This window comes from Populus alba, chromosome 6 (assembly GCF_005239225.2).
Source record: "Populus alba chromosome 6, ASM523922v2, whole genome shotgun sequence".
Taxonomy (NCBI): domain Eukaryota; kingdom Viridiplantae; phylum Streptophyta; class Magnoliopsida; order Malpighiales; family Salicaceae; genus Populus; species Populus alba.
In genome coordinates, this window is record NC_133289.1 from 22,271,616 (window position 1) to 22,289,432 (window position 17,817).

General features: G+C 33.2%; 2 protein-coding genes across 2 annotated transcripts; one reads left to right on the forward strand and one right to left on the reverse strand.

Annotated features, from left to right (window-relative positions):
* The first annotated feature begins 5,026 nt into the window (after nt 1-5,026).
* Nucleotides 5,027-9,330, forward strand: LOC118050159 (serine/threonine protein phosphatase 2A 57 kDa regulatory subunit B' kappa isoform). Its single transcript, XM_035060403.2, has 2 exons — nt 5,027-6,786; nt 8,700-9,330. Exons 1-2 carry the CDS (start codon nt 5,644-5,646, stop codon nt 9,054-9,056), a joined length of 1,500 nt encoding a protein of 499 aa, XP_034916294.1. The 5' UTR covers nt 5,027-5,643; the 3' UTR covers nt 9,057-9,330.
* A 379-nt stretch (nt 9,331-9,709) lies between these two features.
* LOC118050160 (cyclin-A2-2) lies at nt 9,710-16,692 on the reverse strand. Its single transcript, XM_035060404.2, has 12 exons — nt 16,552-16,692; nt 14,567-14,926; nt 14,102-14,384; nt 13,712-13,845; nt 13,075-13,167; nt 12,271-12,404; nt 12,042-12,117; nt 11,253-11,329; nt 11,125-11,158; nt 10,888-11,037; nt 10,646-10,780; nt 9,710-10,177 (listed from the first exon to the last, which is right to left on the reverse strand). The coding sequence occupies exons 2-12, from the start codon at nt 14,864-14,866 to the stop codon at nt 10,124-10,126; spliced, it is 1,470 nt and encodes a 489-aa protein (XP_034916295.1). The 5' UTR covers nt 14,867-14,926; nt 16,552-16,692; the 3' UTR covers nt 9,710-10,123.
* Nucleotides 16,693-17,817: the final 1,125 nt, after the last annotated feature.

Here is a 17,817-nt window from a genome sequence, read left to right on the forward strand (position 1 = left end):
GTGTTGAAGGACTTATGACTTGGATCATGAGACCGATACAACCTCTTGGAAAAAAGATAAAAAACCGACCTAATTTAATCAAAGTTAAAATATCAAAACTCGTAGTCTTAATTGTAAGACCAAGATATTCTCATAAAAAGCATATTAAAACAGATTATAAAACTCAATTTTCAACTGATTCAATGTTTAATGATAAAATTAAAAAAATAAATAAGTCAAATAAAAGAAAAAAGAAATAACCCAAGTTAAATTAGGTTAACATGTTAAACACTATTCTCGAGTCATGAGACTAGGATAGCCCAATGAAAAGTAAACAAAACAAACCATGAAGTTTAATTCGCAGTCAAATCAATATTAAATAATGAAATTAAAAAAAATAATCTAAATCAATCAGGTTAACCCGTCAAATATAAGATTCATGTCATGAAAGTGTGATAATTAAATAGAAAAAAATATTAAATAATAAATTAAACAAAGAAAACATTGTTTGAAAAAAAAAAAGAAGCAAAGCACTATTCCAAAGAATAGTGCTTTGCGATGAGGAGTATAGCAAAACTCCCTTCTCTTTTAATTTATAGTTAATGAGATCTAGATAACTTAAGAAAGAAAAAAAAATTGAGTCAATCAGGTTAACCTATCAAATAAGGTTAATTTGTCTAACCTATAATTTATGTCACGAAAATATGATAATTAAATAGAAAAAATCTAAAATTAAATGATAAAATTAAAAAAAAAAATTGATTAAAAAAAACAAAGTACTATTTTAATAAATAATATTTTGTGAGGGGAGATATAATAAACCCCGTAATCTTTTAGTTTATAGTTAAATTCAAGGATATTCAATGTTGTATCATGTAAAATGAGAGGTTGTGTGCGTGCATGTATATATATTTATTTTAAATAGAAACATGAAAATTGAATACGACATATTCTGGATATGACCATTTCTAGGATAATTTCAGCACACCAAAACTAAATTTACATAGCTGTCAGTTATGCATGTTGTTCACATCAAGATTTGTATTTTTTCAAGAAGATAATTTACTCGTGTTTTTTCATAAGATTTCAACCCTGTATAGCAACATCGAGAGCATACTCATCCACCGCTTAAACTAAATATCTAAAAGCATAACAATTTAATACGTCAGTTAAAATCTTAAAATTAAGAGATTTGTTATTTTTATAATTTTAAGTTTGAGTTCTGTAATTATTAATATGATAGTCACTGGAAATTTATATAATTTTTAATTTTAGAGTTTGTTGGATTAGTCGAGGATACACACAAACTGGTTCGGACATCCCATTAATAAAAAAATAATAATATGAAAGCAAGAAAATTTAATATAAAATAAAAAAAAATACTAAAGATATGAATATCTTTTATTGACCAATACGGAATCCATCGTTCAATAGAAAAAATAAAATTATTATTATATAAATTTTAAAGATTGGCACAGTGCTCGATATTATTAAATTATAGACACTTGTCTTGAATCTTGACTGTCATGTCGTCGTGACAACCATTAAAATTCATAGCATATTTAGCACTATTTATTTATTGAAAAAATATTGTTTAAACCTCATTAGAAAAATGGATAGGTTAAAATTGTAACAATTAATTCATGATTAACAAGGCAATGTTCAGGTTGGTACCGTGATACTCTCAAGTTCAAAGGATCAAATTGAAACATCTGTGTAACTATAAGGTGTGAAAGTTACTTTGGCCCTTTACGTGCCGTATCTTATAATTACTACCTTATTAATATTTCACAAGTTTTTGTCAAATAAATATCAATTTTTTATGCTACTTGCTATCACCGGACAGGGTTTCTCTCCGGTGCTGCGTGTCAAGTGCTTAGATCCAAGTATCCATCACTGCGCCATGTCATCGTCCCTTGCCGTGGATTCCTTTTCGACGCGGTAGTATGTGGACGTACGATGCGCAATTTTACACTTTTATCCTTAATCTTTTCCTTTTGTTGCTTTTTAGGCCCACTAACCAATTTTGAATTTCAATACGCTCGATTTTTTTATTCTAGCATGGAATTCATGCTTCCTTCACGCATAGTTGACATGAAATATCATCGATAATGTACTTTTATTTTAGCAAATTTTTGAGGGGTTGTGGGGTATATTTTTTTTATTATTTTAAAATATATTAAAATAATATTTTTTAAAAAAATTATTCTTCACATTACATATTAAAACAATAAAAAAACTAAAAAATATTATTTTGAACTAAAAAAAAATCTTAAAAAACACAGCTACATCACAAAAATAAACACGACATTTGATGGTATGCCTGGTGCCTAATTTAAAGTTTTATTAAGATTATGTTTATTTTTAAATTACTTAAAAGGTTGATCTGGTTAAATTCAAGTAACCCGAGAGTTAATATGTGACTCAAATAACCTTATCAATATTCAAATGAGAATTCATTATTGTTTTTTAATTACATAAAAAATAATGATATTTTATTTTTTTATATATAAAAAAATTATTCAAAATAACATTATTAAAAAAAAAAAAATAAACCCGAGTAAATAAATTATTAGGAATTGACCCGGATAACATGACTTGAATCCGACATGAGCTAGCCGAGTTTTCATGTCTATAAAAGAACTTCTCACGTGGCCATTGAGGGCGGTAAAATGATCGAAAACAAGGAATTGTATGCAATAATTGAAACCTCCAATCGACTGAATAAGAAACTGTACGGTGAAAATCAAGAGTTGGAGGTTGGATTAAGTGTTTACATGGTGATCTTCGTGATCATAGAGTTCAATAAAAAGGGGACTAGATCTAAAATGTGGCAATTGGGAGCTAAAATCATAAAGTTTTTAACTTGGGGGACCATTTCTTATATTTTTACTAAACATTTTTCTCGGAATTAGCTAAAGATCTTGATGTCAATTTTTTACAGTAGCTATTTTTATTTATTTATATAAAAAAACATAATTATAGTGGTTAGAATCAATGGGCTCTGAAATTGATGAGCCGAAGTATTCCCTCAGGATCCATGTCCTTTCATGTACCCTTCTGCTTCATGTCCCATTTCGTAAACATGCTCTGAAATCAAAATAAATGGATGTGAGTTTCTTACAATGATCCTAAAATTAATGGGAAAGTAACGTGGATTGTTGTTAATTTGAGAAATAGCTAGAGATTTCAGCATTGAAAATCAAGTTATTCATATTAATTGAGTGTTTGTTTTTTTGGTTTAACTTGCTTTTTAAATACATTTTACCTTAAAAAAATTAAATTAATGTATATATTTTTATATTTTTTAATAATTTTGTTTTGATGATGTAAAAAAATAAAAGAAAAATTAGTATTTTAATATATTTTAAATTAAAAATATATTTATAAAAATACTCTGCAATGCATTATAAAATACACACGAGTATTATAGTTGAAAACGAGTGGAAACACTAAAACTTGTATTTAATAGAATGAGAAATTATCGGGAGATAATAGATAACTAAGCATTTAATCCATGTTAGATAATGCGGTGCATGATGTATTTTAAAAATATATTTTAATTAAAAATATATAGATTTTTTGATTGATATTAATATATCAAAAGTCAAAACCATAGAAAAACAACAAAAAAATTTAATTTAATATCTTTGCAAATAAAAATAAATTAAAAAAATAAGTTAGACCACATTACTCAACACTATTTAAATGTAGATCCGTACAAAACAACCTTAGTGACTCCCATCTGAACAAAATAATATCAATTCAAACCATCAACATAATTTTGATGTCAATTTCATGTGATTTTAAGTTTTTTTTTTTAAATAAACATAATTTTACAGTGGGCGGAATCAATGAACCATAGGAGCAAAAGCATCCCCTCGCAGTCATTTTGTTTTTGAACAGAGGATAATTAACTCGTAGCAAATTTGCATAGAACCCTGCATGCCGACATCTAGATGTGAGTTTGGATTAAGTGGTTATTTAAGAATGTGATTATTTTTTAAAATATATTTTATTAAAAATTATATTAATATATATTTTAAATTTATTTATAATATTAATACATCAAAATAATTTTAAAATATAAAAAATTAATCCTAAACAAAAAAAATTGATTTTTATAAATTTCTGTTTGGATCGAACTCTCCAGCAAGGCTAAAGAAGTAAAAAAAAGATATTAATGATCAAGATATTTTTATATTTCAAGATTATCCATAATGATTTTTAATGTAGAAAATGACTAATTTTGAATATTTTTTACACCGATTAGACTGATCCTAGAAACAACTTGACATGTTAATTTGTAATCTGAATTATCTGATAAATTTGATTTAAACTTACTGATTAAAAATCAATGATATTATTTAGGATAAAAATAATAATAGAATCAAGTTAGATTTGTCGACACAATGATGAAGCCTTTAATTGCAAGACAGACAACTATAACTGTGTCTTTAAAATCACTGGGATCTTAACAATTAATATATTAATATATATAAAATAACTCTTAACAATTAATATATTTTCAATTAATTTTTGTATACTTAAATTATGGGATCTTAATGTGTAGACGTGGACAAGCTGGGCAGTTGAACTGCTTCAGATCACAAACGAATCTCCATTACAGCCATTGAATCCTATGATTTTTCCACGAGACGTCACCGTATGAACCATGGCTGAGTTCTCAAGAATCTTGTCCTTTTCGGACAAAAATTGTGCTAGCAGCATACACTTTAAAAGATGTTTGATTTTTTGTTTGAGTTATTTTTGAAAGTAATTTTTATTTAGATATATTAAATATATATATTTTTTAATTTTTTAAAATTTATTTTTGATATTAATATATTAAGAATGATTTAAAAATATAAGAATAATTTAAAATAAAAAATAAAATTTTTTATAACATAAATAATCTGGCTGTACAGGTGAAAAACATGGACAGAAACAAAAATCAAATCAAATATCCTAAATAAATCAAGGGAATCAAACGGTCCAAAAATCACACGGACACCTCCGTCTTGTGGAAAAATCTATCCAGATCCAATTATTAAATTTCTTTAAAGTACTTCCATTTTCCGAGAAAATGCCGCAATTTTCTCATCAACCGAGAATTCTTTTTTTTAAAAAAAGGAGAAAGGAAACGAACCCTCCACCAAAATAATTGAAAACCATTGCACTGCCTGTTGTTTATTTTGCTTTCACTCTCGAAAAGAGAAAAAAGACCAGACATTAACATCATCAAACCACACAAGGCACTTCCTTCCTTTAGATCTCCCCCCCCCTAAAACCTCACATTTCATGTCTGCGGCTATCATCGTTACATGAATCTCTCTAAAAATGAGGTAAATCATCAATGAATGCGATCATTCTTTGATTTACTCAAAAACCCAGTTTTGTTTTTATTTGCCAAGATCTGACCTTTCACCAAAAATATACCTTAAAGTTTCAAACTTTTCACCTCTTAATAACAACCCTCAAAGCTTTAGAAATGGATCTACTCACATTCTCTCAAAACCCTTTTGATCCATGACCAAAATCTAGCGGAAATACCAGCCTTTCTTTGTAAATCTACTTATTTACAAAACATACCCTTCAATGGCCGTGCTGTGGTAGCGAATTTGTTAGGATTTTGTGTTGCGCGGCTTAAAGTTTCTTTTTATAATGTTGAGGCAAATCTTAAGTAAGCTCCCGAAAAAATCTTCAAAAACTGACTCAGCTGAGTCTACTCGGCCTGAATCGCCATTAACTCAGCAGAGATCCAATGGCTCAACTGCAGGTTTGGGGAAATCATCCAGTGGCCCGAAAAGAACTTCTTCTGTTGTGTTTCCAGCTAGTGTGGTTGCTGGGATTGAGCCACTTGTGCCCTTCAAAGATGTGCCCAATGCAGAGAAGATGAATCTCTTTGTGAGCAAAGTAAGCCTTTGCTGTGTAACTTTTGATTTCAGCGACCCAAGTAAGAACACGCTTGAAAAGGATGTGAAGAGGCAAACTTTACTTGAACTAGTTGATTTTGTGGCTTCTGGGTCTATGAGATTTAGTGAACCTGCCATTTTAGCTATGTGTAGAATGTGTGCTGTTAATTTGTTTAGGGTGTTTCCGCCGTATTATAGGTCCAATTCGAGTAGTGTTGGCGAGAATGATGATAACGATGACCCAATGTTCGATCCTGCATGGCCACACTTGCAAATTGTGTATGATTTGTTGCTTAGATTTATCAATTCTACTTGCTTAGATGCTAAAGTTGCAAAGAAGTACATAGACCATTCGTTTATATTGAGACTGCTTGATTTGTTTGACACGGAGGATCCGAGAGAAAGGGATTGTTTAAAGACTATATTGCATAGGTCTTATGGGAAGTTCATGGTGCACAGGCCTTTTATTCGAAAGTCCCTGAGCAATATATTTTATCGGTTTGTGTTTGAGACCGAGAAGCATAATGGGATTGCGGAGTTGTTGGAGATTTTTGGGAGTATAATTAGCGGGTTTGCCCTGCCCTTGAAAGAGGAGCACAAGATTTTCTTGTGGAGGGTCTTGATTCCTCTGCATAAGCCCAAGTCTGTGGGGGTTTACTTTCAGCAGTTGTCGTATTGCGTGTTACAATTTATTGAGAAGGAGCCCAGGTTGGCCAGTGTGGTAGTAAAGGGGATACTGAAATACTGGCCAATAACTAATAGCCAGAAGGAGGTAATGTTCCTGGGCGAGTTGGAAGAGATTCTGGAAGCAATTAGCATGGTGGAGTTCCAAAAGGTCATGGTTCCATTGTTCTGGCGAATTGGATGCTGCATTAATAGTTTCCACTTTCAGGTACTTACCATTTGCCATGCCCTTGAGGTTCAGTATGGTTTGCTGGTTCTTTTTCCTGTGATATAATGCTTTAAAATGTCATAATCTGTTAAAACTGAAATGAACTCTTGAAGTGTGGACCAATGCTATTATAAATAAATGCAATGCTAACTCAATCTTCCCATTTGGGCTTCAATGTCATTCAGTTCATAAGAAATTACATACTCTGCATCTTGTTTGAATGCCTTGTGAATAGAGATTTTCTTGAAATGCAAGCTTTGGACTCAATTTGAGTTTCTAATGCCATGTACAGGAGTGAAACAGGGTAGGATAGAGAGTGAGTAGATACAAAGCAAAAGGAAAAAAATTATATTTTCTTTCTCTTGTTTGTTTGAAGTGAAAATAAGAGGGAAAGATAATGGAAAGAAAGTAACTTTTCCTTGTTTGGAAACCAAATAAATAAGGTGAAAATATTCACTAGCAATTTTTAGTCAATGTTGAAGAAGTAATTTACTTTTCAATAAAAAAATTTCCTCGCACTTTCTCTCTTTTGGAGAAAACATGTTTTGTGAGCCATGAGGAAAAAATTTCCCCTCCTAATCAGTTGCCTCTATTTTCTTTCTCCTTCCCAGACAAGGGAATATACCTTTCCCGTGTACTTTTCTTCCTCTCATTTTTTTTTTTGGGTTTTGAGAGTAAAAGAACGGGGAAGGAAGAACGTCTTACTCCTTTGTTTGGGAGATGGAAGAAAATGGAGACAGTTAAATGAGGAGAAAACTTTCCCTTTGGGCCCATAAAACCCACTCTCCCCATTTGAGTGAGAGGATGAGTGGAAAATTTTGTTCAAAGCATTAAATTGACAAATTTACTCTTGATTCTAAGTACAATACTTTGATCACATGAAAAGCAAAGGATGTTATAGTAAATTTAATCCCAGCATTTACCTTCCCTCCTTTCTCCTCATTTCATCAAAGGAAAGTAGCTTTTTCTCTTTTCATTCCTCTCACTCCGAAGATAAGGACAGCCATTTTCTTTCATGTTTTGGTTCCCCAAATCTTCTTTGAACCCCCCCAAACCAAGCATATGTGTTTCAAGAGCAATATCTCCTCCGCATTCCATAACAATGGACCTTTTCTTTTTGGTTTTAGCAGCCCTTCCTCTGTTTACTTTGATCGGTCATGTATAAATCTCTAATAGGCATCATAAGACTGGTAGTGGCTACTTTGATACTTAAATTTTTTCACTCAGACTTAATTTAGAGCGAAATTACAAACATGCAGCCTCTTCCAATAGAATTTTATGTCTTCACCTGGGAGGATTTTTTCTAGCGTTGTTTAAGGTATAATTTAACAGGCGAGAGAATCCAGCTATTTTGTGTGAAGTTTATTTGCTAAGGTCAGTAGGGGGTACAGGGGCTCATTTGTTATCTTCAAATTTCTAAGAAGGAAATACCTCCTTTTCCAATCCTTGTTCATTAGCCAGTGTATTGGGTCTAAAGCTAAGCTATGTACTTTGGTTGGGGAATGTGCTTCAGAAGTGGAAATGCCCAGTTCCGAGGATTTAGTTTGTTTTGCTGAAGGCCAGAGAACTGGTTTTTTTAGTCGTCTCGCCTTGATTGTTTCTGACTGCTGCGTGGCCTCATCGAATACGAAATTTTTAGTTGAGCTCTCCCTTTTTTCAAAAGCAGAACATAGCTTTGATTATTGCCATGCTTCTTGTTGATCCCCTCGAAACCCTCCTCACTTGGACTCTTTATAATGCTGGTTTATTTCAGTGCTTTTATGACGTGTCATGGGATAGTCCTATAATGGTTCCTCAACTTTGCCATCTTGCACCAAACTTTGAGCCATGGATACAACTTCTTGAGTCAAGATGATCATTTGCTGCGCTGAGATAAATTCATGGTTTCATCTTCACCGTTTGTTTTGTTTCAGGTGGCTGAAAGAGCCCTCTTCTTATGGAACAATGACCAAATCATCAACTTGATTGCTCACAACAGGCTTGTGATTCTGCCCATCATATTTCCAGCGTTAGAGAAGAATGCTCATAACCACTGGAACCCAGGAGTGCTCAATTTAACTCTAAACATCAGAAAAATGTTCTCCGAGATGGACGAGGCATTGTACTTGGCCTGCCTTGATCAATTGAAGGAGGATGAAGAGAAGCTAAGCTTATTGGCTGAGCAGCGGAAGGAAGCATGGCAGCAGCTGGAGCATGCAGCCAGTCTCAAGCCAATGACCGGAAACACAGCCGTTTTGGTTACTCCTCTGGCAACCTCAATTGCCTGTTAAGTGCCATATTTAGACTGGTGTTAGTTATCATGGGCTACTGTTCTTTTCGTTTCCTCCATTGATGGTGGTGTGGTTGGAAAGCCACGAGAAGAAAATGTATGGAAGTTGCTGTTCTAGTAGTTTGGGTTGTAGGATTCTTTTTTGGATAGTCCTGTGACAGCCAGTTATTGTAACTTGTGTTGATCCTGTGTTCCCTCTTTCTACTGTATGGAATATTAATCATTGCTTCCTTGGTAAAGGTTATGAAGGAATGACCATGCAGTCGTTTATACAATTTTCCGTCACCTAATTTACTCTATCATCTCGTTCTGCTCACCACAGAGAAAAAAAAAAAATATTTTTTAAAATTTTTAACGTAAGCATGCATTGTATATATTTTTAAATAAAAAACAATTTGAAAAGTAAAAACAAGTTAGATCAAAGAAACAAGCACTTGTTTTACTGTGTGGGCACCATTTTCAAGCCTCTTTGCATTACTTGCCTTGCAGTAAAAGAACCACTGGCCTCTGTTGCCGCCACCTCGTTGCCATTGTCGAAGAACATCATCGGTGCTCACAGGACGTCTTCACGGTTCAAAGCTTAAATTTGTTCATAACATAGAGGGTCAAGAAAGTTCATATTGTAATCATTAAATATAAGCGAACACAAGACCATAGTAGTCTAGAGCATGATTTTTTATTTTTTATTTTTTTTCTAGTTTTTTTTTCTGTGATTCACAAGGTTTAAATACAACAGTAACGTTGAAATAACTACATTTCTCATTGCTAATTAGCAATCTATTGGATAACCTAGGTGCGGTTAAAGCTTCCTAAAGACTAGGAAGATGTGCAATTATTCCACCCAAGGCTTATAAATTACCTTATCGAGTGTGTTATGCTACCGACCACTGACTACAACAACAACTGACTTTGAACTGGAAGCACCAGAACAAGATTAGATGTTACAACAACGATAGACAAATGCAAACTTTTGATTGAATTAAACTCTATGATTAGAATCGATATCACCCTCAAAGTGTCGAATCAGAGTGCTGTGCTTGTTAATGCAGGACCGGTTTTTCTTCGTCTTCAGAAAAGCGATGAAACTCGTCGTACTGAGGTCAATGTTGCTACAGATTTGAACTGTCACAATGATAACCATTTGTGAGAATGACACGAACTGGAAATGTGAAACTCAAAATTGTGCAGGCAGCTCCGTTTGGTAATGAGGTTCAACTTGCTTTAATTACTTTTTACTTGAAAAAATATTAAATTTATGCTTTTGTTATATGGTTTTCAATACTTTTAATATGTTGATATAATAAATAATTTTTTTTATAAAAAAAAATATTATTTTAATATATTTTTAATTGAAAAGTAATTTTTGTAAAAGCATGCTACAATGCATTACCAAACACACACGAATCATAGAAACTGCCTTGTATATTTTGAAAATAGTAAAACTCGTTTGATTTGATTCAAATAATTCTGAAACATGCCTAAACACTAGTTAGGAATTGAAAGGACTAGCAACGCATTCATTCTTATGTGCATTAGACAGCATGTACATACTATCAGCTCAAACCCCTCCAGATAGTATGTGTTTTTTACCTTCTGTTGTCTATATTTGTCGCGTATAGCATTTAGGCAACAACCATTAGTGTTCAGCTGCAAATCCTCCAGAGCAAGTACTGTAGTTTTCAGTTCTGATGATGTGTATCTAGTGTAGTGCTCAAGAGTTGAGTTCTGAAAAAAGTACACAGAAGCATTCTCTTCAGCCATTCCTTTAATGAACGGGAAATAAAAAAGAATAAATACTCAAATCAAACTAGAAGAGGCAGAAAAGGGCAGACCCATGGATGATCTGACTGATCGAGTGTCCATCGGGCAAGAAAAACAGCGGATGCAGCTATGAGGGAAGGTAAGAACTTTAGGAAGTTGTACTCAACAAGAGTCAACTCTGCCAAATAATTTGCCAAGAACACCAGTTCGACACAAGGAACCTATATCAGAGTAATTACGGGTCTCTGAGTAGATAAGTTAAATTCCAAGAAGATATGCAATGTAAAATGGCCAACATTTTAAAATACCTTGCAAGATGCTTGTGCAGCTTGAATGAATCTCCTGAAAAATAAAAAATGGAATAAGAAAGATGCGTAAATTTGTTATTGATGATATCTACCGGTAACATATAGGTAAAAGATGTTCAATATTACACCTCAGGAATGTTTTCGTGGTAGGAACTGATAACTGAAAGTACAAGAAATTCAGGACCTGACTCTCCATTTTCAGAACCTGCCATAATATTGTGTTAGAAGCCTTGTATATCAGCCCACGCCACTATTTCAAGGGAGGAATCAAGCATAGTTTTAAGAATGCATCACAAACCATCATGCTAAGTAAAGGCACCAGAATTAGAATGGAGATGCAAATTGGCTGACAGAAAGACCTCGGATAACGGTAGTTTATTTTCCGCAAATGCTTTTGGAAGAAATCATTGACAGGGAGAATGAAGAGTAACGATTTCAGCAAGAGCAAGGCTCGCTAAAGCTCTAGGGCAGGGACTTTTTGCGGAATTTATCTTTCTTGGAATTGGAATCGAGAAGTTCCATAGCGACAAAGATTCGAAGTAAAGGCAAACAAAATTTTCCTACAGTATGAAAAGAATCGACTCCATCCTGTAGTTTATAATCAGCCACCACTAAGATTTTTTTTTTCTAAAAGAATTTATAACGTCATAGTAAGGAAGAAAATAAATGTAACTCCAGTTATTTGGATCAGGTCAGCCAGTTAGGTGCTCAAATGCTAAGATGCTCTTGCGAACTACCTCTCAGCCATACCATTCATTAAACTGTGAGACTTGCATAATTTGAAGTGCACAGCCATGGGAATACCGAGACAAGGCTGACAAGTATGTTTCCGGGACTAATAAGATTGAGAAGTGAATGACGAAGCATAAAAATATGGAGCCCAATTGATAATGATGTTTGGATTCCAGGGAGCATACCTCTCCTCTTGTGTAAGTATTGTCAGTGATGAAGCAAAACCCTTCCACTCTTGGCGGAATAATTTCTTCATACTTACTGCCATCATAAATGAAAAGTGCATAATGGAATCAATGACTAAAGTGGGAAAATACACATGACATGCAATTCTTACTGTGAAATGCATTCAAGCTGTTTCTAATACATAAACCAGCGTATTCTATCTAAATGTCAAGCGAACATTAAACTTACGAGGCAATTAACATGCAAGTAACACCAAGTAATTGGAGTCTCTGTTTTTCAATATAGTTCTGTGAGAGGAATCGATCAATGAGATTGACAGCGAGGTAAAGAGTATCTGGAACCAACGTGTATTCTTCAGAAACCTGAAAAAGCGACCAGGATACTAATGTTTCAACTTCTGGTCAATTCAAGATCAAGATTCTGTCTCTGTCTAAAATCCTAACAAATCGAGTTTTCATAATTATTTAGGAGTTCTATGTACAACAAAACAAACGAACATGCATTCAATAAAAATATGGAAGCTAGAAAATACTTGAGGTGTCCATAGTGAAACGAAGTCTTAAAAGATAAAATTTAAGGTGTTCTCCCACAATAAGCCCATATCTTGGGAAAAAGAACATCAAGTTAGGAAACAACCAAAAGAACAGAGATGGGAAACGTGGAAAAGGAAAAGGAACCATCAAACCAATTTGTTTTGATTTATGATTGCTGCAGGAGTGATTAACTACATGGAAACTTGAAACAATGAGCGAAAATGCAACTGACTATCTTCTAGGCAAAGACGAATATATTCTCTATTATTTGAAAGGAAAAATTCCAAGGCAAAGTGAGACCATCAAAGTTGAAAAAGTATATTTTCGTAGTATCCATTTTAGTAGAGAAGAAAAACTGGAAATTAGTATATTTTCACTTTCTATGAACAGAGGCATTTCTTTTCCTTATCTTTTGAAAAAGTAAATATGCTGCATTTATTTTAAAGCATATGCCTGCGACAGCTCTTATTATTAAATCTATATAACTGACTATACTAACCTCCACAAGCCAGTCAATCAGAATTCCTCGCATTCCTGGACTGATATCACGCTGCAACTTTTCCATGTAATCAACTGAAGGTCTTAGGTCAAGCTGGGGTACAAGAAGTATTAAAAAGTCAGCACCGAATATGGTGATGATAGCCAAGGAACATGCAAGTTACTATTTCTTCCTTTCTTAAGCCCCGGCTAAAGTTAAATTCTTATTTCAAAACTCAAGTAAAGAAACTGTTGTTAGTTGCTAAGTACTTCTTAAAAAAAGAAAGCCTTCATGGTGCCTTAATACCAAAATAGAGAACACTGGCATTGGATAATAGCTTTATTTCAAAACTCAAGTAATGAAGCTGTTGTTTGTTGCTAAGTGCTTAAAAAAAACGAAAGCCTTCATGTTGCCTTAATACCAAAATAGAGAACACTGGCATTGGATAATAGCTTTCACAAGAATCCTACCATATCAAATTATGCCAAGTTGGACTCAGTAGGGATGATAGTTTTCATCCATAGATTGAATAGCTTTATTTCACATAAGATTGATCAAATAACAACAATATCTGTGATGTGAGATAGCAGTTTCTGGATATAAAAGTTCATGATAAATTATTTCGAAAGGTTCTAGAGGTAACGACTGCAGCACAAACCTCCTTCACACGTATGTTCTTATATATATGAGGGGCATACAAGCTGCAGAGCTGAGGGTCTTTTATGTTTAAATCAATATCCACTACGCTCGCACCACTTGAGGCATCCAGTTTTTTTGAAATCTTGTTTACTTCTGCACAAATTCAACTAAAAATGTTTAACCATGGGTAGTCTATTAAGTATTATAACAGCAATGTCCCAAAAAAGAAAAGCTATTCAATCACCTTTAGACATCAACAATTGCATCTTAAAAATGAATTCAACTCCATATTAATGAATTGAAAATGCTAAAGTCCCTTTTTGGTTAATTAAACCATAAATGATGTCATATAACTGGTTGGTTTTATTTTGGTAGATGATTGAGGACAATGCTTATACCCAAATCATACCTTTCTTTAGAGGGCTTTCAACTCCAGAAAATTTTGTGGAAACTGGTATTAGAAGCATCGGATCTGCTACACCACCTTCTCCTGTGCCATGACACAAACTATCTTGTTTTACTTCTAACTTTGCTGGTGAAGTAAAACTTTGTGCTTCTCCCATTCTTATTTTTGACAGCTCTTCAGCTAACTTTTCTTTTACATCCTCCTGAACCGGTGAAATTTTCATAGAGATACGAGCAGCCACCTCTGCATTTGTTTTCGGAGGACATTTTCTAGCTAGTTTAGTAGTCTGTCAACCAGCCATGTCAGCAGAGAATAGTCTTTCACTTAGTGAGTTTCAGAAAAAAAAATTGCTACTAGTGAATAACTACAGATGAAAGTAAATTCCCTACACAAATGTCATATATTAAAGAAATTTATGCTATAATTACAAATTTTGAAGACTGAGATACAAGCAAGAGAATTGCATACATGTTGTTTAGTTGCATTGATGCGGTTTTGTTGTGAATTCTCACAAAAGATGTTGCTCACATCTTTAAGCACTGCCCTTCTCTTATGCTTAAAGCCAGCAATCGAGGTCGAAGCAGATTTATTCTCATCTGATGCTGCTCTTTTGGTCTTTGCTCTAAGAGGATGCCTCTGCTCCTGCTTGAAGGAGGGTTTCGAGGCAGGATATATTCCTACCGAAGTCCCCAAGGCTTTAGCACGTGCCCGTGTAATTCGAGCAGCGGGCTCTTCAAGTTTGGCAGCAGTTGCATTTTCTTTGTTCATCCTTGCTTGCTTCGTGGAAGCGCAATACGTGATTTCAAACTGAAATGCTATTCATTGAACCTGAAATTCCAATGCCAGTTTGATGTCAGATGAGAAGCAAATTCCAAAAGCAGGTAAAAAATAAAAGCACATTGATCAACATAGCAACAATTTGGCCATAATGCTGCAAGATCATATATTAAGTTGAGCATACTTAATCATAGCAGAGGGCACCGGATTTAATAGCCAGCAATAAAATCTTTTTCTCGAAAATCTAGGGTTCAAGATCACAAAAAAGCAAGGACGACACCATAGACCAATCAAAGGAATGAAATATAAACAGTTTAACGCTACTATGATCTGAGATATTAAGAAAAAACTTGCAAAACTTGTATAAGCTCGTGTTCACATAACAAGTCCATTTGAATTGCACTTTCAGCTCAAAATGGTTAAATGTTTCAAAGACATCAAATGTGGAACAAATTCATGCTTATTTTGAGATTATATATCCAGGCTTAGGTGCATTGTCCAAAGGAAATAGTACTGTTTCAAACCTCATGGAAAAACCTGTAATTAGTTTCATTTCAAGTTGACAAAAGTTCTTGTCAAAAGAAATCTAATTTCAGGCATATAAACTCAACCAAAAATCCGTTTCAAGTTACGGTACTCTCTTCTTCCTTAATTTCTTTCTCCAAAAGCTCACACGGTAGTCATAAAGAAATCTATGTATCTGCACTTTACGCTTCAAAATGTTTCGTACCATAACACCAATTTTCGGATTAAAAAAATCAATCAAAATTCTATAAGTTTGAACTCATTCTCACAACTTGGATTAAGATTAATGTTATTTGTCTCGAAATATCCATCTCCGAATAATATCAACCATTGAAGGGTTGGATTCAACCAGTCAGCCCTGCAAGGCACCAACAACCGTAACACCAACTGAATATTTCGGCACGAATAGAATTACTCCATGGCCCGTCGACTAGGTGAATTCAACCTCGCTCAAAAGTTTTAACATAATTTCATTACACTTACCTTCCATTAGCCTATGAACAGAAACAAGCAAAAAAATTTTTTGCTACGGTTTTAACCTCCATCAGGTAGCTGTAAAAACCGAATAAATAAGAGATTTTCTTATTCACACGTTTTCACAATAACTAAACAGACACATTTCATAATATGGAGCTAAGATCTACTGTTTATTAAAGGATCTTAGCATTGACAACACAAAAAACAGATAATAAAACTAAATTAAGTGAGAAAAAAACTCTAATCCTATTAAAACTTAATCCATTACAGCATCAAATGCCTGAAAACTCAAACTATATATATATATATATATATATAAAACACAAACGCTTCAAATTATCTTTTCTGAGCACAAAATCTCAACAAATTCGCTCAAAAATCGAGAAAATCGCAAACGCACAAAGAACAAAAACAACAACGCGTTTCAAAATCCAGAAAATTTCAAAACAGGAGTCGTTTTTAGATAAACGAAGCAGTAAAACGCAAAAATGGTTGAAATTAGAGTATGCTTCACAGATCTACAGAGACAAACACGAAACGCCGTGTAGTTTCGGAGAAAGAAAATCTGTAGCTCTTTTCGATCCAACAGCAACGTGTCAATCACTGGTGGTGTGTAGAGCTTAAGAAAAAAAAACAGAGAAGAAACAGAGAGGGAGAAAGATGAGAGAGCCTACCATGTGCTTGGGAGCTCCAAGGAGACCTAAAAGTGATGGTCTCTAGAGAGCTCTCTCGGTAAAGAAAGAAAGAAAAAGAGAGGGGGGGGGGAGAGAGAGAAAGAGAGGTCTTTGTTTTTAAAGAGAGTGAGCGAGCGAGCGAGAGAGTGAGGTTTCTGGGCGGTGTTGTTTGGTGATATGATATAATTAGGAGAGAGTGATAACTGCTCTGCGTGAGCGGGACGGGGTCACAGTTTAAACTTCCGAAGCAAATTGCTATTTCCACTCCTTTTTGCTATTTCCAGATCACTTTTTTGAGGTGGCAAAGGCAAATTCCCATGTGACTGTGGATTTGTGATTTTCGTGATCCGAATCCGAATATGATAACTACTGACTTGTAAGAGTAAAAGTATTTTGATCAGTCAATTTTTTTTTAAAATAATATATATTTTAAAAAACTTATTCAGTGTTAATTAAATTATTAAAAACATGTCTAAATCAACCAGTTTTTTATCAAATTAATATTTTTTTCTATTTTAACTTGGAATTTAGTTACATTAAACTCTAAATAAAAATTTAATTCCCCAAATCAATTCTTATGTATTTGAGATTATGGTGAAAAGTGTTTTTTAAAATAATTTTTTATTTTTCTATATTATATATTTTTTACATCAATATATTAAAATCATCATAAATATTAAAAAAATATAAATTTAATATTTTTTCTAAGTTAAAAGCATGTGATTAATTTTATATAGAAAGAGAGAAATTATACTTGTAAATTGTAATATCATCTATTATCATATCATAGCATGCAAGGGAAAAGCAAATCTTGAATTTTTTTTCTTGAAAATAAAAAACGGCTGGGTGGATGAGAATGTGGAATAGAAGATTTAGACCTAATCATGAGGTCATTTGAATCTTAATGAGGATTAATATCGTTTTATTAATCGATAGTTATTTTCCAACCAAAAAATAACAGCACTAAATTCAGTACTTAATGTCATTTTCTGTACTATTTGAATTGCCCTAAATCATAAATGGGATGGTGGGGTGGAATGACATTTTTCTTAAAATAAAATAAATTCAGGTCGTGTCTTTCAAAATTATTGTATATTGCAAGTAGCCTATTCGAAGGCCATGTTTGTGAATGCCTGTAAATATTTTTTTAAAAATGTTTATATCTTTTAAAAATATCAAAATAAATTTTAATAATTTTAATATGCCGATAAAAAAATTATCTTAATAAATTTTAAAGAGAATATCTATTTTAAAAAAATTTGTGAA